Here is a 25,123-nt window from a genome sequence, read left to right on the forward strand (position 1 = left end):
GAATAAAATCTGGTAAAAGAGGCTGCCAAACACCATGTAAGCATTCTTTTGTCACTTCGTTCCAAGTCTCCACAATTATGTAAATTGCATTCTTAATGTTGAATCGCTTCCAGAAGTCTTTAACTGTTGGTGCATTTTCGCCCTCTGTTTCTGCTATCAGCATCTTAAATGTGCGTCTTGTGTAATAGTTCTTAAAAGCAGCAATTACTTCTTGGTCAAGTGGCTTGATAAGAGATGTTGTGTTAGGTGGTAAAAACAGTATTTTGATGTTTGGTGACAGTTCAGCAAGGGTTGGAGGGTGACTTGGTGCATTGTCCAAAATAATTAAAATCTTAAAATCCAAATTTTTCTTTTTGCAGTAGCTTCGAAACACATCCTCAAACACATGTAGTAGAAGGTCAGTGAAGATCTGTCCTGTCATCCACCCTCTTCTGCTGTTCCTAAAGTAAACACCCAGGGTAGTCCTTGCGATCCCTTTTAACGCTTGGGGATTGGCTGCATGATAAACAATAACAGGCTTCAGTTTCAAATCTCCACTTGCATTTGCTCCTAACATAACAGTCAGCCTATCCTTAGCAGCCTGGAGCTCGTGCTTCCTCTCTTGAGATATATGTTTGCGATGGCATTTTTTTCCAATACAGTCCGGTTTCATCAAAGTTGAAAATTTGGTCCAGTGTATAGCCCTCTTCCTCAATTAGTTTTTTCAGTATCGGCGGAAATGCCTTTGCTGCTGCTTCATTTGCACTCGCAGCTTCACCTGATAATTTCACATTATGGAAAGCGTGACGTGTCCTGAAATTATTGAACCAGCCTCTACTGGCAGTAAAGGGAGGCACTTCTTGAGGGTTTCAGCTTTATTTCTGAGGTCTTCAAATATTGCCAATGCCTTTGCTTTTATCGTAAACAAACTTGTTCCTGATCTCTTCTTTGTTTGATCTTTTATCCAAACAGATAAAAGATGTTCCATCTCTTCGAGTTCTTTATGTCTTGATCTAACTGATTTTGTTACACTGTGTTGTTCCTGCTATGAAAGTTGCTTTTATTTTTTCTGCATTCTTTCTAATTGTTCTCAACGTTCCCTCATTTAGGCCCGTAGCATGCACAATATCACATGTTCTTTCATTCTGGTCAAAGCGTTTCACAATTTCATATTTTTCTTCTATTGATATCGCTTTTCTTTTTCTCTCTGAAGTATTTTCACCAGAACGCTTCCTTTTCACACTTTTTTCAAGTATTTTACTCATTTTTTTGAGAATAGAGCACAATTATAAAATGAACAAAAATGAGGAGGCAAGCTTGATATACATAAATGCACAGCGAACAAGTAGCAACTGAATAAACAATGCAATGCCCATGTACAAGCTGAATAAACAATGCAATGCCCATGTACAAACTGAATAAACAATGCAGTAAAGGCGGAAACACACTATTCTCACATATTACATGCTTATGTTTTACTAAAGCACATTTCTGGAGGTCACTACCATAAAACAATAAAAACAATCTGCAGTTTCCAGTTTATTGGTGGTTTCTGCTAGTGGAGTCTGTTATAAACGGGTTGTAAAAGTCGATCTAATTACATTTGCGATAATACCGATAGCTAGAATTCTGTGGATTTTTACATTATTATGTTAAATGTGTTTTCCCCTTCCACAAAATCATAAAAACAAATAAATTTTCAGAATCTTCTCTTCATTCCTACTGTGTTGTGTTCAGTTGGGGTGATTCCGCCGCGTTCGACTACCATTTCTCGTAAACACAAAGGCGAATAATGCACAAGCGAATTACGTTTGTGTTATATGCAACATTGTTCCCCTATTTATAAATCGTGTATGATCGAATTCATGTAGTGCAAACACGTGTTATACGAGGACAGACTGTATATATATATTTTTAAGACATTATTGAATTTTCCTGTATACAAAATAAAACTATGAACAAATTATGAAAAAAGTTATTCTTAGGCTATTGTATATGGCATAACAAGGAAATTTGCTCAGTTCTCTGTATTTTTTGAAACCCTCCCCTATAGTTATACTCTCTTCCCCTCCCAGAATAGTGCTATTCACTAAAACACCTTGGGATCAGTTTACCAATTAGCAGATTTTTGGGTACCTGAGAGCCCCCATGGAAAAAAAATAAAATAAAATAATAATAATAAATAAATTCTCTTCAGTTTGATTTTCAAGTCAGCTGTAATTTGCAGCGCATGCCTTCAAAAGGGTTGTTTTTTGATGTTGCTATTAAAATTGACATTTAATAAAGTACAGTACTTATTAAGGAAATGGCTAAATTTCCAGACAAACTGGAAATGCTGTAAAACATTTCCAGTTTGTGATGAGAGGCAACTTTGAAAGTGTTATTGCTTCAAAAGTTATTTTTCTTGTCTGTGGGTAATTTATATCTTTGAGTTAATTTTCTGTAGCCATTAGTACTAGCACAAGTCTGCTTTGTTGACTGTAGTAAATTACTACAGTCATGTATACTGCATTACAAAAATGTACACTTTATACATCCACCCATTTATTGGTGTTTTGGGAAAGGCAGTGCCTGTTCCATGGTTCTAATTAACTGAAGCGTTGTTTATAAAATTTCTCTTGAGAAAACATTGTTTCCTGACATGGAGTTGCTTTTAGCTGCACATGCACAGCAATGCTGTTTTGAGTTTAGTTTTGTTTTCTAGATAGTTCTAGTTTATGTATTGTTTATGTGCATTTTGTGTCCATGTGATTGATTTTAGTTTTCTGTGTGGGTAGTTTTAACTTTTTTTTTTTTTTTTTTTAAATTACCTCAAAAAGATCAAGGGAGTTAGCCAGTGCTAATAGTGCAAAGATGAAAAGCTATCAGAAAAATCTGTCACTGGAAACAAAAAGATTGGATTTGGGAAAGCACTAAATTTATATTACACTTGGTAGTTTTAACCAAACTGAATATTAACAACATCTAAGCTATTATTGTAAATAATGTAAATACAGTTCCATAAGTTAAGTTTTTGTGAACATATATTGTATGTATGTTTTATTGCATAAATACAGTATGCAATACAATATTGTCATTGTTACTCTTAATTACTATTTCAGCTACTTTTAATTGTTAGTATTTTTAACGCTTGGGGATACTGGCAGTTTTAAATGTTTTCTTGCTTACACCATAGAAGTATATATGTATATTTCTCTGTGCTGCATTTCTTCATCATTATATGACATGATATTTGTTAAGTATATTAAATATACACCTATTTCAGTGTTCAGTGTACTGCTGGTTAGTTAAAAAAATTAAATATTTGCCTCATTTAACTATTTCTCTTCTAGTACTATATAGTAGAGGTGAATGCTAGATTATCAAGGAGCTCAGCTTTAGCTAGTAAAGCAACTGGTTACCCGTTAGCTTATGTGGCTGCAAAGTTGTCACTGGGAATTGCCTTACCAGACTTGTGTAATTCAGTCACTGGTTCTACAACTGCATGTTTTGAACCAAGTTTGGACTACTGTGTTGTTAAGATACCTCGTTGGGATCTTGGAAAATTTCTTAACGTTAGCACTAAGGTAAGTTTGAGCATATAAGTTTACCATTTATGTGCTAATTAGTAATATAAATCTTAAATAGATTCTTTGTATAGCTTACCTTAATTTTCAGCACTCATCTCATAGTAATCCGCTTAGCTGGTGGAGAGTTTTACCACATACATAGTGGTTATAGGATTCTAATAACTTACAGGTTTAAAAACTAAGTTATGGGCTAAAAAAAATTTTCTAAGAAAGGAAAGTGCACCTTCCATTCTATGGTTTCCTAATTAAATTAAATTGAATGAAAAAAAATAGAAGCTAATAGCCACACATGAGCGACTTTCGAAATCGTCCTCAGTTAGCTATAGCTAACTGAGGACGATATAGCTATAGCTAACTGAGGACGATAACTAACTGAGGAAATCGTCCTCAGTTAGCTATAGCTAACTGAGGACGATATAGCTATAGCTAACTGAGGACGATAACTAACTGAGGAAATCGTCCTCAGTTAGCTATAGCTAACTGAGGACGATATAGCTATAGCTAACTGAGGACGATTTCGAAAGTCGCTCATGCGTGGCTATTAGCTTCTATTTTTTTTCATTCAATTTAATTTAATTAGGAAACCATAGAATGGAAGGTACACTTTCCTTTCTTAGAAAATTTTTTTTAGCCCATAACTTAGTTTTTAAACCCATAATCCCTGTAAGTTATTAGAATCCTATAACCACTATGTATGTGGTAAAACTCTCCACCAGCTAAGCGGATTACTATGATGTGAGTGTTGAAAATTAAGCTAAGCTATACATACAATCTAGTTATTACATTACAGCACATAAGGACTTCTTAAAAATCAAGAGTATAAATCTTAAATTAATGGATATTGAAGTATGATACATTGTTTCTTGTATTGAGCATATTTAAAATATATACTTTTTTTTTTTTTTACTTTTTCCAAAAAAATATTAAATCTACAATAAAAATTGGATTAAAAAAATTGCAAATTTCTGCTTATTTTCGTTAATGAATTGGCCATCAAATGTGCTAGTCTCTATTGCAAAATGGAAATGCTGGATAATAGCCATGTGCTCTGTAATATGCAACTATCATCATACTTGTGTAGTGCAAAGCTAAATAACAGTATCTTTCAGTAAGATGCCAAACAAATACAATGTAAAATTTCAGAAGAAATATGTGCAGGATTTTACATATATTGTAAAATCTAAAAAAAGGTAATAAAGGTAATGCATTTTCGTAGCATGTACTACATGTAGACATGGTTTTTCAGTTTCACATGGCTTGAAACACAGTGTAATCAGAAATTTATAAACAACTAAACATAAGGACAATGTACAATGCATACAAAAAAATGCAAAAATAGATATAGCATTTCATAGTGATAATGACAACATTATATACAAATGTTTATTTGCATCATTTGTCATACTCTTTCTTTGAGCAGTGCAGGCACATTGTTGATAAATATGTTTCCCAATAGAAATAGCAAAAAGAATACAGTTGTTGAAGGACAAAAACAACAGACATGAAAGAAAAGGTATTGATGGCGCTAAAAGATAGACCATTTTCAATTGCTACAGATGGCAGTAATTAAATCGATTCCAAGCTGTGATCTCTTGTAATTTAAAAAAAAAAAAAAATCATCAATGATTTTTGTCTTCTTACAAATTATGTATAATGATTGTTTTTATTACAAAACCTGAACAACATAAAAGCATGTAGTATAGCAGTGTGCTGTTAGATACCACTGAATTAATTCGCTGTGGCAAGTTTAGTGCCAATGGGACATTGTCCTTTTGTGAATTTGTCATAAACAAATGCACAAAAGAACAAAATTCACAAAATGTGAATTTTGTCATAAACTTGGGAAAACAGCTTTGGAGACTTACAAAATGTTTGTTTAAGCATTTTGTAAGTCTCCAATGCTGTGAGAATGCTATGGATAGAACAATAATTTTTCAATGGATTCATGTTTTATTGATTGCCAAATTTCAGTTGAGGATTTAGAGTGCTCAAGTTGTCCCTCAACAAGTCAGACCAATGAAAATGTTGTAAAAGTGCATCAAGTCATCCATGAGGACAGACTCCATACAATTAACACTATTTGTGACCTTATAGGTGCATTGTGTGGTACGTGCCAATGCATTTTAACTGAAATAACCATGGGATGGATTCCTGCAAAATTTGTGCCCTGTTTGCTGAGTGTCAAACAGAAACAGAACTGGCTTTCTGTGTGCCATGAACCTGCAAGCACAAGCCAGAAAATAACAGAAACTTTCTTTCCAAGGTCATAACATGGAATGAAAACTAGGTTTATGGTTATAATCCAAAAACAAAGCAGTAGTCCTCCTAGTGGAAAAGTCCATTTCTATATCCAAAAAAGACAAAGCAAACCAGATTAAACATGAAGGGTGTGCTGATTATTTTCTTCAACAGTGAGGGAATTGTTTATCAGTGTTTCTTTTGTCAGCAAAAGCCAATCCTGAATGCACTGTTTGTCTGGTAAAATTCCCAGACAGATGGTGTACTCAGGATTGGCTTCTGCATTGTGACAATATGCCATTTCACATGGCTTTGCCAGTTCAGCAGTTTTTAGCCAAGAACAAAATGTCAGTGGTCACATACCCTCCCTAATCTCCTCACCTGGCCCCTTGTTACTTCTTCCTGTTCCCCATTTTTTAAATTTTTTTTTTTTTTTTTTTTGAGAATGAGAGTAGCCTTGTGCAGGCAAAGTTTTTACAGCTCCGGCTAATAGAGAAGTTTTCTTAAATTTTTGCTATTTTATTGACTTAAATTGGTATATTAATTTATTTTCTAGAAGTAGCTTTATATTCCTAGTAATACTTTGTTTAATTTTGTTTAATTATACTTTGTTTAATTTGAACTTCAATAGAGATTTTGTAGGTTATTACTTAGTATCGGTAAGGGTATCCAATTCAGGTGTTTTGCAAGTTTTTGCAGCTCTGGCGAATGCTGTTTTTATTTATATTTAGCTGTTTTATTGACTTAATTGTTATATAAAATTATTTTCTATAAGTAGTTTATAGACCTAGTCAAGCTCCTTGGTTTATTTTGAATTTAGATAGTGTGATTTTGACTTAGTGTCCGTAGATTTACCGTTCGTAACTTGCCGCCATTGTTATATGATACAACATATATCCCAAACTAGATAGTGTAAGGTTTAAGGTCAAACAAGGTAGCGAAACACGTAGCACAGTATTAGAAATCTGTCAGCTTAGTATAGTATAGTATTATCAGTTAATCAGTAAAATTTATTAATCTTGTTAAACTTCATTGTCAATTAAATTGTACTTTTTTTAACTAAATACATATAACGACTTAGATTTTACAAATGTAACATTATTAATTAATACATGCAACTTGATTGGAGATACGGAAGTTATATAACGAAACTCGGAGATAATACTCGATACTGAAAAAACTATATATATAGTGTTATAACTGCATTGGGATATAAGTTTAGGGTTATAATTTTGTATTGAAATTTTATTTGAAATTGAATTGAAATCATTACTCAGACCAGAGTAGCAAAGCAAAAGTCTCAAGCTAATGGAAGTGCTGTGGCTCAGGGGAGAACTGAGGGGCCAGTTGTCCTCTGAATAAGTCTTTTAAAATGTACTGCTTGTTTGATGTTTGTGGATCAATCAGGGATGACATGATATTGCCAAGGGGAAATGTCTTTGTGTGTGCAGGATGTAAGTAGTGTAAGGAAATCAGGCAACTCAGCATTGATATGGACCTATATCAGAGCTTGAAGGACAGGGTGGATACCTTCGAAGGATCTAAATTGAGGGGCCGATCAAGCTCTCAGCTGCCCATATCAACGCCAGAGCTTGCATTTGAACATCACACAACACAGCAGCAACCCCCAAGGCAGAATGTGCTAGTCCCACAGGAACTAGTAGTTGTCGGTGACTCTATTGTACGGTAAACAGGGAACATATTGTGCAAAAAGGATAGGTGGAACAGGACTAGGGACAAAGGTAGATGACGTTATAGAGCAGATATCATCTTTGAAGGGCACGAAAGGTGGTATTGTTGTACACGTTGGCACTAATGATATTAAGAGTAGGAGACCGGGCTAATTACTGAACAAGTACAGGTTACTGTTGAAAAAAAGCCACGAATTAGGGTTGAATTTGAAAGTGTCTGCAATTCTGCCCAGACACGATAGGAGGGAGATAATATGATGAGAGCCTTGTTGATCAATTCGGCACTGGAGAGATTGTGCAAGGCTCAGGGGGTAGAAATTGTCTCAGCCTGGTCTGTGCTTGTTAACAGGAGAGACTGCTTCTACAGGGATGGGATACACGTAAATAGAAAGGGTGCAAGAATATTTGCTGATGCTATCGAGGCAGTGTTAGGTGGGTTGGAAAACTGCTAGCTTGAGGGGATGTACGGACTAATAGATTAACAGTAGCCGCTGGCAGCGGTGAAAGTGATTCTTGTACTGCTTCTATTGGAATGAGCAACAGCCTGGAAAACAAGATGCAGTGGATTTCAGAGACTGCTGGGAGTCATTGCAGTACAAGTAAACACATGGACTGTGTTAGGGTAAGTAAGAATAGGAACAGGTGCATGTATACTTGCGTGTACACCAATGCTAGGAGTTTGGTAATTAAATTTGATGAATTTGAGGTGTTGGTCAAAACATCAAAGGCAGATATTGTTGGGATTTCAGAGATGTGGTGTCACACAGATATAAGGAATGCAGGAAGGGAATTTGGGGAGTACAATGTGTGCAAGAAAGATAGGCAGGAGAGCAAGGGTCGAGGGGTTATGCTGTTCGTTTTGAAACACAAAATCCAAGAAAGTACAGCCAGTCGACATGGCTGGACAGTGTAGTGTCGAGTCAGATTGGTGAGACATAAGCACTGGAAAATCAGAATTGAGAGTAGGAGTGTGCTATAGGCCTAATTTTTACCAACAGCAAATTCAAAACGGGAAACATTCAAAGAATTAATCCTGGAAGCTACTAGGCTTTTCATATCAACTAAGAAATATTGTTCATGGTTTAGGCCTAAATGGATGTCAGATGGACTAATGAGATGTGGCAGAGAAGAAAAATGCATATGATACATATAAATTAATTGGTGACACGAAATCCTATGATAGATATAAGCTGATCTGTAACCAAGTCACAAAGGAGGTTAGGCAGGCAAAGGCAGATTACGAGAAATCTTTGGCAAAGGATGCAAAGAAAAACAGCAAAGAGTTCTTTACTTATTTAAACTCTAGAAGGAAGGAGATGAATCAGATTGTTCTACTTGATATCAATCGTTCAACCGTTGATGATCCTGCTCAGATAGCTAACAAACTAAATGAGTATTTTGTATCTACATTCACACATGAGGAGTTATTCAGGGAGGGGAATGCTAGAGGTGAATTAAACTCTGGCAGTGAGCTAGATGATTTTGTAATAACTGAGAGCAAAGTGGAGGATTGAAGATAAACATAAGAATGGCACCTGGAGTGGATGGGATCTATCCAGTTATATTAAAGGAGGCAGCAAAGGAAGTAAGCAAACCCTTAGCCATAATTATGAGAGCTTCTTTGGACTCAGGGGAGGTACCCATGGACTGGAGATGTGCAAATGTGACCCCAATTCACAAGGAGGATCAAAGGCTGACACAGGTAATTATAGACCTGTGAGTTTAACTTCTGTTCCTGGAAAATTAATGGAGTCACTGGTTAAAGAAGCACTGCAGGATCATCTAGACAAGACTTCAGTTATAGCTCGGATACAGTATGGTTTTGTTAAGGGGAAATCTTGTCTGACCAGTTTGATTGGATACTATGATGTAGTCACAAAGGAACTGGATGCAGGGAATAACTTTGATATCATATATTTGAATCTTAGAAAAGCTTTTGATACTATTGGACCTGGTAGACTGCTGCACAAATTGGAGCCAGTGTGGAATTGGAGGCAAATTGCTACAATGGATAAAGGGATGGTTGAGTGGGAGAAGACAGAGTGGTAATCAATGGACACTGCTCTTCGTGGACTAATGTTATTAGTGGAGTCCCTCAGGGTTCAGTGTTGGGTCCATTGTTGTTTTCTGTATTTATTAATGATACTGATGATGGTATATCAGGCTTAATGTCCAAGTTTGCAGATGATACGAAGGTTGTCAGGTTTGTTAATGACACTAATGACAGTATGCTGCCGCAACAGGATCTAGTAAATTTGAGCAGATGGGCTGGGAGGTGGCATATGAAGTTTAACATTGACAAATGTAAAGTACAGTGTATGTGAAGCAGTAACCCCAGAGTAATGTATGAACTGTGTGGTACTACACTGACAGTGGTAGAGAATGAAAAGGACCTAGGGATAATTGTGCAGGCAGATATGAAGTTTTCTGAGCAATGCAGACAGTCTGCAAGAGTAGCTCATGGTGTCTTGTCAATGATATACAGGAATTTTTCTAGTAGGGGTAAGGAGGTGATTATCCCTTTGTATAAGGAAATGGTCAGGCCACACCTTGAGTACTGTATACAGGTCTGGAGGCCTCATTTTAGGAAGGATGTAGAGCTGCTGGAAAGAGTGCAGAGAAGGGCAACAAGATTAGTGAATGGAACAAAGGGTTGCTCTTACGAAGAAAGGCTTAAGTTTTGAAAATTACAGTGTCTGTAGACTAGGCACCTGTTATGTGATCTGATTGAGGTGTATAAAGCCTTGAATGGTTTGAAGAGTGCTGATGGGATTCTTCCACTTACTTAGAATAATTGCCCAGGAGGGCATAAATTCAATTTGAGGAAAGGCAGTTGTAGGATGGATGTTTGGAAGTTTGTCTTTAGCCAGCGTGTGGTTGATTGCTGGAACAAACTTTCATCTGTCGTTGTAGAAGTTGATAGCATAAATAGATTCAAGGCAGAACTAGACAAACATTTGGAGCGAGTGGATGGGTGAAATTTGATGATGTTTTTTTTGGCTGATGGTATATAAGCTTGCTTTCTTGCATCATGTGCTTGCATCATTAATTACTAAAATGAAAATCCAATTAAAAAAGACAAAGATTCTAAGACATCACTGAGATTCAAGCTGAATTGCAAAAAGTATTACCCTGCATTACAAAACAGGAGTTCCATACCATCAAAATAATTAAAAAACACTGTCAACAGGATGACAGTGTTTTTTAATTATTTCGATATTTTTGTAATAATTTGGGGAGGTGATCCAGGAGGAGATTTGCTTCCTTCAATGATGAAAAGGTCATTAAAATATACATATAAAAAAAAAGCACTTTTTATATCAGAATAATCCTTCTTTCCTAAGGAAAAATTATTTCTTTCCTCATGATTCTTAGATTCAATGCTTAAAATTTATTTAAGAGCTTGAAATAAACCAAACATTTCTTTTTTTCCTTTGATTTCCTGTTAAAACTGTAAAAAATTATTTTTATATCTTTTTGTTTTACAAGATATTTGCTTCCTTCTCTTAGATTGGCAGTTCCATGAAAAGTGTTGGAGAAGTGATGGCTATTGGTCGTACTTTTGAGGAAGCATTTCAGAAAGCTTTGAGGATGGTGGATGAGAATGTCACTGGTTTTGATCCATATCTTAAACCTGTCAGTGAAGAGGTAGTAATTTAATATTTATTTTTAGTAATTTGTTATTTCCTCCTATATATATTCTGATGCAGTAATTTGGGTGTCTAATGAGAAAACTACCTTATTTTTACTTTAATATGCATACCTGCATCATTATTTGAATTTATAAAGTTAATATTGATGCACATTTAATATACTGCAGTTTAACTCTGTTGGGTGATGAAAATCTGAGAGTTTAGTAACAAATTTCAAACACCTGAATTATATCAAAATCTATCCCAGGTGTTTTTTTGCCACCCGGGATACACCTTTAATATACAAGGGGGAGATGAAAATAAATGTTATCACTGGATCTTTCATATATGTTCCCACCCCTTCATTGTTACCATGTATTTTTAATTCCTCCTGAAAATGAATCACAGCTAGTAACATTTAATACATTCACTAGTTTATTCCATAGTATCCACACTATTATCAAAGCATATTTCTGATTTTGCACAACTATTATGACAGAGGCATATGAGAGGGTACCCTGCTCCCTAACTTGTTTTGTCTCTTACTACATGCTTCCGCTTTCTTATATACCTTGCAATTTTCGTGCAAGTTTCAAGTTGGTGAAGAGTACGGGTGGTATTTGAAAGATTTCTGTGGCAGATTTTTATATTTTTGTCTTTATTATATTTTATAGTTTCATTACATTTCAGTACTTTATCTCACTTTATTTTTATGGTTTAATTATTATGTTTTGGCTTCATTAGAAGATTTATTCATAATCAGTGTTGCAGAAAGCCTGTAGTATTATTATTTTCATGGCATACAGAAATGGATGAAAGAACAGTGTTTAATATTTACCAGCATTGCTTTAGTGCAATTCTGTAGAAAAAAATCCCATGTGTTTAGAGAACTTCTTATCAACACAGTGGAACCCCTTTAAGATGGTATCCTGCCTGAGAAGTTCAGATTGATCCCAAAAATTAAGTTATTTATTTGAGTATTGGTTGTTTACATAATTGACATTACCTACCTGCATGGTGGCTTAGCAGTCCACACAATATTGTCAAGACAGACTAAAAGAGTAATATGGAGTAACCAACTTGCAAGACATGCCCTACCTACCTATGAATGCTTTATAGACATATGTCTTTTGCCTATTCTAGACTTAAAAACCAAGGTTTATATTATATATAAAAGGAGAACACAAGTTCTTCTCTTCCTCTGTAATGGCATGGATTTCTCACAGTGCACTTTCCACCTTTACCATGAATTGCCTTGGTATAATGCCACCCCAAATAAATAAATAAGATAGAGAAGTGTTACTTATTTGAGTATGGAGTATGCTGTACTGAAGCATGCCTTCACAATGAGTTGCATTGCATCAAATAGCACTTCCCTACTTATTATTTAGGAAATTACTGTTTGTAGTAGTGCAGTACCAAGGTAGCTTTTTTTTTTTTTTTTAAATGAAAATCCCAAACACAAAAGGTACTAAAACCTATAGTACTAAGTATCATAAATAGGCGAAAGGGTAACTCTCTTTACGAGACATCTGTCTTTACAGAAAAAAATATTTTCCTTTTTTTTTTTTCTAATACCAACACTTGGTTTGCAAGTGTAAAACAGGAAAAAGGTATATGGTTAGCTATCATTTATTTTTTGTTTTACCTGGGTGGTGAATCTTTATAAATTTTTATTTTCAAGTTAATCGTACCCAATTTTTTCTTATATTCACTTGGCTAAGCAAGCCACTTTTTGTAATTTATTGTTGCACAATCATTGTGCAACAACAGATTACAAAAATATGTGGACTACATAGTTCTTTTCTGCGATTTCTCCAGTTCTTCTAGTTTTTGTGACGAGACCAATTACATGAACATGATAAGATTGATTATACCACCTACATACCTCTTCAGTGAACTGTTATTGTTTATACATTCATATTTATCTAATTAAATAAATCTGTGTGTTATCTCATAATTTAATTATTTTATTTTAAATTCTTTCAAGTACAATTCAGGTAATTACTGAGGCACATTGTTATTTCCTTAAAAGTGTAAAAATCACCCAAACAAATTTATGTGTGCCATTCTTAACTAAATCCTAACAGCATACTATCATGATGGCTACTTGGAAAATTTACTAGTTATACTTGGGCTATCCTGTGGGTGACCAGAATAGGGTGTGGGTACTACACATTATTTGTACTTATTTTTGTTTGAATGGATTACATGACTGATAAAAAAATAAGTTGATACTGTTTACAATATGTGTGATGTGGATGGAGCCAGAAGGCCAGAATAGGTAAAACCGTTATTTTTGTTCGATTTTTGTAGCCATTGTTTTTGTATATAGGGAATTCAAAGTTTTTGTAGGGAATTCAAATTTTTTAATTGAGGTAGCTCTAACGCATAATTATATAGTAATACGCTTCACTGTTTCTATTTCATAGTTTCTATTCAAATACTACTGACATTTAATTTATTGATTTTATTAATTTAAACTACCATGCCCCGAACTAGAGCAGCAAAGCAACGGGCACAAAGTGGCAGGAGTGTTGTGACTCGGGGTAGAACTGAGGGGGGCGATTCTCCAACGCGTCACAGCCTAAAAAAATGTGCAACTTGTGAAATGTTTGCCGAACTCTCTGGAACGGAACATGATATTGCCATGGGGGATGTCTTTGTGTGTGCGCGATGTAAGGAGTGTAAGGAAATCAGGCGACAACTCAGCGTTGTTATGGGCCTATATGAGAGTTTGAAGGACAGGGTGGATGCCCTCGAAGGAAATAAATTGAGGGGCCCATCAAGCTCTCAGCTGCCCACATCAACGCCAGAGCTTGCACTTGGTCATCACGCAACACAGCGGCAACCCCCAAGGCAGAATGCGCTGGTCCCACAGGAACTATTAGTTGTTGGTGACTCTATTGTCAGGGAAACGGGGAACATGCTATGTAAAAAGGATAGGTGGAACAGGACCAGGGTATGTCTGCCAGGGGCAAAGGTTGATGACGTTGTAGAGCGGATATCATCTTTCAAGGGCACAAAAGGTGATATAGTTGTACACGTTGGCACTAATGATATTAAGAGTAGGAGACCGGCAGAATTACTCAACAAGTACAGGTCACTGTTGAAAAAAAGCCGAGAATTAGGGTTGAATTTGAAAGTGTCTGCAATTCTGCCCAGACACGATAGGAGGGAGTATATGATGAGAGCCTTGTCGATCAATTCGGCCCTGGAAAGATTGTGCAAGGCTCAAGGGGTAGAATTTTTTTCAGCCTGGACTGTACTTGTTAACAGGAGAGATTGCTTCTACAGGGATGGGATACACTTAAATAGAAAGGGTGCAAGAATATTTGCTGATGCTATCGAGGCAGTGTTAGGTGGGTCGGAAAACTGCTAGCTTGGCGGGATACAAAGACTAATAGTTTAACAGTAACCGCAGGCAGAGGTGAAGGTGATTCTTGACCTGGAGCGAGGGGTGTTGGGGGTTTCAGGGACGGATGGCAGTCATCCTGGAATAGTTGGGTATATGGGATGTGTTAGGGTAACAAGGAATAGGCATAGGAGCATGTATGCTTGCATGTATACCAATGCTAGAAGTATAGTAAATAAATTTGATGAATTTGAAGTGTTGGTCAAGACATCAAAGGCGGATATTGTTGGGATAGCAGAGACGTGGTGTCACAAAGATATAAGGAATGCAGAACTGGAATTTGGGGAGTACAATGTGTACAGAAAGGATAGACAGGACAGAAAGGGAGGAGGTGTTATGCTGTTAATTAAGAAAAACATAAAATCAAAAGAAGTGCATCCAGTTGATATAGATGGACAGTGCACTGTTGAGTCAGTTTGGTGTGACATAAGCACTGCAAAAGCAAAAATAAGAGTAGGAGTGTGTTATAGGCCTAATGAGTACAATGAACAATTGTACAGAGAAATAGAGTGGGCCAGTAAATCAGAATGTCTTATAATGGGGGATTTTAACTTCCCAGATATTGACTGGAACTTGTGGGTTGGTCACTCACACACTAGTCAGACTTTTGTGGATTTATTGGATGATTGTTTTCTGCAGCAGCATGTTCGAGAGGCAACCAGAGAAAGTAATACTCTTGATCTGGTTATCAGCAGTGATCATTCGTGTATTAAGAATTTGCAGATAAAGGAACCACTAGGTGGCAGTGATCACAGTGTGCTGAAGTGGGATTTACTCAAAGAGGTAACTACCGTCAGGGGTAAAGGAAAGGGTTTTTGCTTCCGTAAAGGGGAGTACAGTGGTCTCAGACAGTTTTTAAATTCTGTACAGTGGGATCGACTGACGATGTTACAAACAGTAAATTCTAAGTGGGAAGCATTCAAGGAATTAATCGTGGAAGCTACTAGACTTTTCATACCGATGAAGAAATATTGTTCAAGGTTTAGGCCTAAATGGTTATCAAATGAACTAATGAGACTCGTGACAGAGAAGAAAAATGCATGGGATGCATATAAATTATCAGGCGACGCAGAAGCCTGTAGCAGATATAAGCTAGTCTGTAATCAGGTCACAAAGGAGGTTCGGCAGGCAAAGGCGGATTACGAGAAATCTTTGGCAAAAGATGCTAAGAAAAACAGCAAGGATTTCTTTACTTATATAAACTCTAAAAGGAAGGGGCTGAATATGATTGGTCCACTTGACATCGATGGTTCGACTGTTGATGATCCTGCTCAGATAGCAAACAAACTGAATGAGTATTTTGCATCTACATTCACACGTGAGGAATCATTACAGTTTGAAAATGGAAGAAGGTTATCAAATTGTAGCAGTGTGCTTAATGATTTTGTAATAACTGAGAGCAAAGTGGAGGAGAAATTGTTGAAGTTAAACATAAGAAAGGCACCTGGGGCGGATGGGATCTATCCAGTTATATTAAAGGAGGCGGCAAAGCAACTAAGCAAACCCTTAGCCATAATTATGAGAGCATCCTTGGATTCAGGGGAGGTTCCCACGGACTGGAGATGTGCAAATGTATCCCCAATTCACAAAGGAGGTTCAAAGGGTGACACGAATAATTACAGACCAGTTAGTTTAACTTCTGTTCCGGGTAAAATAATGGAGTCACTGGTTAAAGATGCATTGCAGGATCATCTAGACAAGACTGCAGCAATAATTCAGACACAGCATGGGTTTGTTAAGGGAAAGTCTTGTCTGACAAATTTGATTGGTTATTATGATGTGGTCACAAAGGAACTGGATGCAAAAAATAATTTTGATATCATATACTTGGATTTCAGGAAAGCTTTTGACACTGTTGCGCATGGAAGACTACTGTACAAATTGGAGCAGAATGGTATTAAGGGTAAGTTGCTACAATGGATAAAAGGATGGTTAAGTGGGAGAAGACAGAGGGTTGTAATTAATGGGTGCTGCTCTTCGTGGACTAATGTTATTAGTGGAGTCCCACAGGGTTCGGTGTTGGGTCCACTGTTGTTTTGTATATTTATCAATGATATTGATGAAGGTATATCAGGCTTAATGTCGAAGTTTGCAGATGACACGAAGGTTGGCAGGGTTGTTAATGACAGTAATGGCAGTGTGCTACTGCAACAGGATCTAGATAATTTGGGCAGATGGGCTAAGAAGTGGCAACTGAAGTTTAACCTTGACAAATGCAAAGTACTGCATATGGGTAGAAGTAATCCCAGAGAAACGTACCAACTGTGTGGTACTACACTTAAGGTGGTAGAAAATGAAAAAGACCTGGGAGTAATTGTGCAGTCAGATATGAAGTTTTCTGAGCAATGTAGACAGGCTGCTAGGGCAGGTCATGGGGTTTTGTCAATGATATATAGGAATTTTGCTAGCAGGGAAAAGGAGGTGATTGTCCCTCTGTATAAGGCAATGGTCAGGCCACGCCTTGAGTACTGCGTACAGGTCTGGAGGCCTCATTTTAGGAAGGATGTAGATTTGCTTGAGCGTGTACAGAGAAGAGCAACACGATTGGTGAGGGGAATGAAGGGATCCTCTTACCAAGAGAGGCTTAAGTTCTGCAAATTGCAGTGGCTGGAAACTAGGCACCTGCGCGGTGATCTGATTGAGGTCTATAAGGCCTTGAATGGGTTGAGCACGCTGAATTCTGATGGGATCCTCCCACTTGTTCAGAATACGAACCTACGGGGACATAAGTTCAAATTAAGAAAGGATAGATGTAGAATAGATGTGCGGAAATTTGCCTTTAGCCAGCGGGTGGTTAATTGCTGGAACAAACTTCCATCTGTCGTTGTGGAAGTTGATAGCTTGAATAAATTTAAGGAGGAACTGGACAGGCATTTGGAGGGAATGGTGTGTTTTTTTTTTTTTTTTGGCTGATGCTGCATAAGCTCCTACACTTGCTTTCTTGCATCAAGTGCCACTACTACTACTACTACTACTACTACCACAATGATGGTTGTTATTTTTTTAATGTTGCATGTAATTCTAAGCAATGAGAGCAAACCCTCAAAATGACAGCATGCCGGTTGCAGTACCTCCACATCATGGACTGATTCTTTAGAAGATGAAATGGAATGTGATGAAGGTGTGGTTGATGAAGATAATGCTAAACTTGTCTTAAGATTAAAGCAGAAACACTTGATTAAGAAGAATGGTCAAAGTTTTTCACTGTTGAAAAATGAAAACAAGGTTTGGTGACATCCTTACAGTAAACAGTCTGCCCTGCTACTGGCATGATATTAGGGGAGTTCTAAGGGAATCCATCCAGTCCCATTGCCCACTCTGTTCGTCTAAAGACTGCACACTATAACATGAAGACACTACTCAAAGCAGTTCAATACAGCAGTCAATGGAATATCTTTAGTGACCTCAAAATCATTGGTATGTTAATGGGCATGCAAGGATAGTTCACAAAATGTTGTTTTCTACATCTATGGGACAGCTGTTCTATTGTAGCCCATTCCATCAGATGTGACTGGTCTCGGCACATATGAGCCAGTATGCAGTATGTTCCGTTAGTGGATCTAATGAAGATTTTCCTTCCACCTCTCCATGTTAAACTTGGCCCAGTGAAGAGTTTTGTGAAAGTGATGGTTAAAATGAGTTTGAGATGATTTCTTTATCTAGGTGAGAATTTTCCAGTGCTGCAAAAGTGGAAGAGAGAATCTTTGTGGGAGTTCTCAAATTAGAAAGCTTCTGCAGGATGAAAGCCTTGAAAAATGTCTCAGTATATTAGAATTAAAAGCATGGCAGGCTTTCAAACGGCTTTGTAGAAACTTTTTTGGGCAACCACAGGTTTGCATACAAAGATGGAGTTCAAAAACTGCTCAATGCATGTAAAGAAATGGGATAGATTCTGTCACTGAAACTTAATTTCTTTTATTTGCATTTAGACTTCTTTTTCAAAAATCTTGGCATGGCGAGTTACAAGCAGGGGGAATGATTCCATCAAGAAATTAAATCGATGGAAATCGCTACCATGCTTTTTGGAACAAATATATGTTGACAGACTACCACTGAACGTTGTACCATATATTCTGGTCAATTTACCAAAAGAAATTATCTAAACAAAATTGTACTTGTCTTTTTTACAATATTGTACTCAGGACCAGCACTAGGGGTGCACAGGTGAGGCACTTGCCACAGGCAGCACCTAAAATAGGCGCTGATAGATGTGCTACTGCATATATATGTGTGTTAATTCGGCCACTCCCTGACATGTAAGGGTTGCATTCTGTGGAACTCTACGTAAGTCGAATTTCCCTAAATGCTTGTGCAGCACTCGCAATTATGCGTGCTGAATTTGATTGAAGAAAAAAAGAAATGTTCTATGAACATGTAAATAGAATTATTTATTCAATTTTTTTATCTCATGCACAGGAAAAATTACAAAAGTGTACAAAATTATAAAATTACAAAAAGAGAGAGGAGATAGGCATAACATCAGCAAGTTTTACCTTTCAAGCATCATTGTCAGAATTAACTCTCTAGTTGATAAATACATTGCTGCAGAAGTTGAGGGCTGTGAAGATTTAGAAGGGGTTTTTTCCAATGCATCACAATTTCTCTGCAGCTGCAGAATTGGCACTGGTGGCTTCGCCACACACTTTAATGTTTTGGAAAACAATGCGATGCTTGAACCTATTAAACCACCTGGTGCTTGCCACGAACTTGGCTTGGGGTTTGCCTTACTTATCCTTAATGTCTTCATAAATACTTCTTGCTTTTGCTTGAATGGCCATTAGATTCAGGGGCATTTGCTTCTGAATCTAATTTTCCATCCATATTATTAATTGCTTTTCCATCTTCAATATAGCACCTGAATGCTGTTTTGTGATCACTTTTGATCTTAAATGCATTGATCCTTTAATGTGTTCTTTTATACATACACTGTTCTTTAAAATAATATTATTCACTGTTGAAGCAGCAAGACCTAATTTCGTGCAATAGATGAGACTTTGTCCTGCTTTGTACTTCTTAATTAATCATCTTCATTTCTAAATCAATTTTGTTTCGTTTCCTAGCACTGCCAGCATTTGTACTTTCCGTTGGGCCCTTTCCTCTCACTATTGTAATAAGTAAATAGGGATGAAGAGAAGATTCTGAAAATTTAATTATGTTTTTTATATGATTGAAGATTTCAGTGAAGGGGAACTTATTTCACAATAATACTGTAATGTAAAAACCCACAGAAATCCAAGTATCAGTATTAGTATTATCGCAAATCCAATAAGATAGAGTGTACTACCATTCATAATAGATTGTGCTTTCAGAAAAACCCAATAAACTGGAAAGTGCAAATTGTTTTTATTGTTTTATGGTAGTGACCTCCAGAAATGTGTTATAGAAAAATATCACAAAGACATCATCCAAAACTAATTGAACATATGATGATGAAAGTGTAGTGCAATTTCCATTATAAAAATGACCTTTTAGAGAGATAAATGGCTTAGTTATATAGTGAAAATTTCAACTTCTAAGGTCTTGGGACGAATTACCAAAAAAAAACACAATGTGTTGTTGGGTTCATAATACTATATTTTCAAGATACATCCATTTATTCCTATGGGATGCAAAATACATTTCCACGATTTTTTTAAGTTTGCACTGGCTGGCAAAAACTTACGTAAAGTCGAATTTCCCTAAGTCGAGTATTACATAAGCTGGGGAGCTCCTGTATATGATGTGAATTAGGCGTCATTACAAGGTTTTCCCTCAGGTGCCACAAATGTTAGTACCAGCTCCAAGTGTGCTGTATTATTTTAACTGTGTATATAAAATATATTGGGTTAAACTGTAAAAGTTGTAATTAGCTTGTATTGTATCAGCAGTCATATGAAAATTACAAGTGCTATGGAAAAACCAAAAACATATTTGAAATCAGTGCACACCTGGTATAAAAAATTGTTTACATCTTTGATTTTTAAAAAAAAAAGTTCAATTTTGTTGACCAGTGTAACTGATTACTGGCATAAGAATATTCTTCTGAGGTTCAAATTCACTCCATGGGGAGGGAAGAATATTTCACGAATAGTTGCAATAAGTTGCATAAGATGGTTTTATGCTTAAGTTCAAATTTCCTATTTTCTTTAAAAAACATCTGAAGCAGGTTTCACTTTTGTATTTTTATTTTATTATATAAAAAAGAAATTTGTTTAAACATTAAAATGAAATGGCTAAGCAATTTGAAGCACAAAAATTTATTTAGTATAGTTTACAATTGTTCAACTTTTAATAGAAAAATAAATATTTTAGCCATAAAAAGTAAATCTTGTATGAAGTGATACTAATGTTTGCATGTTTTATTTATTATATATTTTTTAATTAGGACTTGGAAAGCCCAACAGACAAGAGAATGTTTGTTTTGGCAGCTGCATTAAGAGCTGGTTATGACTTGAACACACTATATGATCTTACAAAAATTGACCTGTGGTTTTTGCATAAATTTAAAAATATTATTGAATATCAGCGATATATGGAAGGTTTAAAATCTAATGTAAGTATGATCATTGTAAAATTATATGTTTGCAAAATTATGGTTTTGTTCTTTTATAAAGGTTAACAAATATATATAGTGTACCTTAAGTTTAAGCAACTGTGCATTTTCTTAACTTGTAAATAAATCAAGGAATAAAAATTTATCCAGAAATATATTGCCACTTGACAGGTTTCACTTCAGATTCAACCATACTTAATTGTCATTTTGTACAGGGTGAACAACTATTTGGAAGAAAAGTGATGCTGAGAGCAAAAGAGAAAACCCGGTTTTTTAGATGCAAAGGAAGCAATATTTTGTGATGTGCTTATGCCAAAGAGATTTGAAGTCAGGGTAATCCCTAACAGAAATATCTGATCTTGTCTAGAAATTGAAGTGTCATCGAAGATAAGCATAGGAGCAAAAGAATCCTTTAACTGAGATATAAGACAGGACAGAGTTTTAGAAGGATTGAAATCAACTATGTTACCTTTGCTCCACTGGAGAATTACCTGAAGATCAGCATAGTGGATATTTGTGGATGATATTTTTAAACTGGAAAGTGGAATACAGTGTGCTACCATCAGCAAAACTATGGATAGGATTTCTGGTCAATGGAAGATCATTCATATACAAGAGGAAAAGAGTGGGAGAAAGAATCGAACCTTGGGGAACACCAGCATTAGTGGAAAAGTTAGAAGACAGAAAATCAACCATCACTCACAGTGAGCAGTCAGAGAGAAAATTGGATACCCAATTACAAAAAAACAGTTGGCAAAACATAAGATGGAAACTTATTTAGAAAACCTTTATGCCAAACATGATCAAAAGCCTTTGAAATATCAATAGCAACTGCTTGAGTTTCACCAAACTTTTCCATTGAATTTGTCCATAGGTGGGTAACATAAGCCAGTAGATCGGCACTGATAGAATCCATACAGGTGATTATTGATCAGATGGAAAGTTTCTAGATATTTTAAGAGTTGGTAGTTAATAGATTTCTCCATTACCTCAGAAAGGATAGAAATAAGTGCAGTGGGATGCTAACTGGATGGAAGGGATTTTATCACTTTTTTTTTTAGGAATTGCTGGATATGAGCAAATTTCCAAGAAGAATTTCCATGGAAAAATACCTCTGGAATAAGAAAGTGAAAAAAGGCAACACAGAACAGGAGTAAGTTCTGGAGCACAGGTTTTGAGAATAAGTGGAGAAATACCATCAGGACCTGGAGCTTTCTTAGCATCTAGAATGTTTAAAATTCTTCTGATATCCTTTTGCTGGAAAACTATAGAGTACATTGAATGGAATGTACTGGGAATGGTGGGAGGTAGTTTACCAAGGTCATCAATGCATGAGTTGGAAGAAAAATAGGATACTATCAGGTCAGCTTTATCTTTAGCTGAAGTGGCAATAGAACCATCTGGTTTTGGCAGAAAGATAAAAAATATTTCTTTGATGATAAGTTGTTTTCCCTTGATGTTATTTCATTGTATACTAATGTAGATGTTAAATATTCGCTTGACACATTATGGGATTTGATTAACACTAATGCCATAATGCTAAATAAAACCAAGTTACCTATAGTTGAAATATTTCATTTAATCAGTTTTCATATAGAGGCTAATTACATTGATTTTCAATCAAACATTTATAGACAGATTTTTAGCCTTCCGGTGGGACTTAGCCTGAGTGGTGTAGTCGCTGAAATTTATCTTAACTCTATTGAGCAATTGCATTTAAATCCATTTATTCCCAGGTTAACATTTTATGGTAGGTACTTAATTGATATCCTTGTTATTTCTCACGAAAACAATGTAAATAATCTTATGAGTTCTTTTAATAATATACACACAAGACTTAAATTCACTTTGGAAAAGGAAAAACCAAGTGAGAACTCTATAAATTTTCTTAACTTTACATTAACAAGGGTCAACGATGACATACACTTTAAAATATACCTTAAACCTACTAATACAAGAACATTTTTGCATTATTTGAGCTACCACCCTTTTACGTATAAAAGGAGTATCATTTTTAACCAATTTTATAATGCATACAGATATAGTTCTACACAAGATACTCTGTGGCGAACTCAGGGAACTTACAACAAGATTTTTAAACAGGGGATATACACTAGGTATAATTAGGAACTTTCAGTGATATGCAAAACAAAAATCCGAATTGGTTCCTCTTAGTAAGAGCACTACACATAAATATTTTATTAAAGTTCCTTATGTACAACAATGGTATGAACAGTTTATTAACATTTTCAAAAATGCAGAATTTAAAATAGTTGCACAACCGACAAGTAAACTCCAGACAATATTGAGGGTGAGGAAACCAACCTCAATCTCTAGCATGGAGCAAACCAATATAATCTATAACATTGTTTGTGGGGAATGCAACTCCTTTTACATTGTTTCTACCCAAAATTATCTTTCGATGCATTTACAACAACACCAGGCATCTGTGAAGGCAAAAAGGACAGGTGCACCTGAACTTTCTGTTCACGCCATCCAGGAGAACCATATTTTTCTTTTTAACGAGGCTAAAGTAATTAATACACAAAATGAATGCATAAAACTGCTAATAGCTGAAACACTGAAACACTTGAAATGAAACTAAACTGTAATTCTATAAATGTGCAGAGACCATACACTATTTCGGACTCATGGGCCTTTACGTGCATGTGTGAATAGTGCGATTCACATTGGTTAATGAAAATAATCTTGTCATGGTGCACTAATTTTAAAGTATAAGAGAGTGGATATTGTTTATATGATCACTTTACATCTTGTGAGCATGGTTCATAACCGAAATTCCTCGTTATGTATAAAGAAGTCTAGTCTAAAATCTTTTAATACAGTTTTTAATATATTTTGACAATTGTCTTCTGTTTCCAATCTATCATTGCTGATGGATTTAGTTTGGTGTAGATTGATTACATTGGCTGTGCTTTGCTCTTCCTTGGTAGCAGTAAGTAGACGATAGGAATTGAAGACAAGATTAGTTTTATAAAAAACCACATAATTTTACAATCTTTTAATAAGGATATTTTCGCATTTATAAACTTAGATCTTTTATATTATATTAAGCGTATCAGTTTGATGTGAGCGTCGGGTGAAGAAATATCTTACAAAAAGGTATGATAATCTATCTTATATTTTAAGAATATTTCTTAAAGAAGGAAGAATTGGGCTTCATCGCTCTTATACTTTGAAATTATTAACTGAATATTGTGTTAACAGTGAAGTTATTAGCAGTTTTCTTGTAGTGTGATTACTACAGAATGTAACCAGAAATGGTTTACCAGCTACTTTACTTCAGTTTAATATCATTAATGATAGGAGAATTCTAATTTGAAACCTTTTGCTATATGACTGCCTTAAACTGCAGCAGCAATGTAATTTTTCTCAGATATACTTTTTGCAGATATTAATTGCCTCTCTTGTTTAACTGTTGTTGATGCAACTTGGTACTTAATTGTGAAAGCATACTATCTTCACGCAGGTGTAAAACTATGAGAATCGAACCCTTCTCTCTCTCTCTCTCTCTCTCTCTCAGCGTGTGTGAGATATTATTGGATTTGTTAAGAATTTGATAGTTGCTCAGAAGTTTGTTAGAAGTTTTCAATTTCAATTTCAACTAATTTTGGATTAAATTTAACATTTATGTCTGTAAATGTGCAAACACCACAAAGATTTATTTTTAACATAGAAATGTAAGCAAACACAGATCAGTATTGTTGAAAATATTACAGTGGAAAATGTCCGAGCTTGATTATAACAGTTTATGTTACCCCAGAACATGGATAGTGTAACATTCTAATTAGTATGTAAAAAAAAAAAAAAAAAAAAAGAACCATAGTTATGCAAATATAAGCTGCTCTTTTTTTTTTTTTTTTTTTTTTTTTTAACAAAATTGATACTTTAAAATCAGTTAACTTTATTAAGTGGTTCTTAAAACATCATTGGATTGTCTAGATCTGGTGTCCTTCATAGCAGCTTTGTCAGTACATTGCAATCTGCCACTCATTTGGAGAGGTCTGGATTCAAGTCTTTTCAATGACTGGAGAATTTTTTTTTTT

The 25,123-nt window shown here is 35.6% G+C and overlaps 1 protein-coding gene across 1 annotated transcript in view; it reads left to right on the forward strand.

Annotated features, from left to right (window-relative positions):
- r (carbamoyl-phosphate synthetase 2, aspartate transcarbamylase, and dihydroorotase rudimentary) overlaps positions 1 to 25,123 on the forward strand; it is a 353,839-nt gene that overhangs the window by 143,739 nt on the left and 184,977 nt on the right. Inside the window, exons 16-18 of the mRNA XM_090372656.1 lie at positions 3,312 to 3,545; positions 10,988 to 11,125; positions 20,889 to 21,056. Of these exons, the coding sequence (XP_090228782.1) occupies positions 3,312 to 3,545; positions 10,988 to 11,125; positions 20,889 to 21,056 (540 nt within the window). The remainder of the gene's footprint in view (positions 1 to 3,311; positions 3,546 to 10,987; positions 11,126 to 20,888; positions 21,057 to 25,123) is intronic.

The sequence above is a fragment of the Mastigoproctus giganteus genome, chromosome 4, assembly GCF_048544385.1.
Source record: "Mastigoproctus giganteus isolate SK-2022 chromosome 4, ASM4854438v1, whole genome shotgun sequence".
NCBI classification, from domain to species: Eukaryota; Metazoa; Arthropoda; class Arachnida; order Uropygi; family Thelyphonidae; genus Mastigoproctus; species Mastigoproctus giganteus.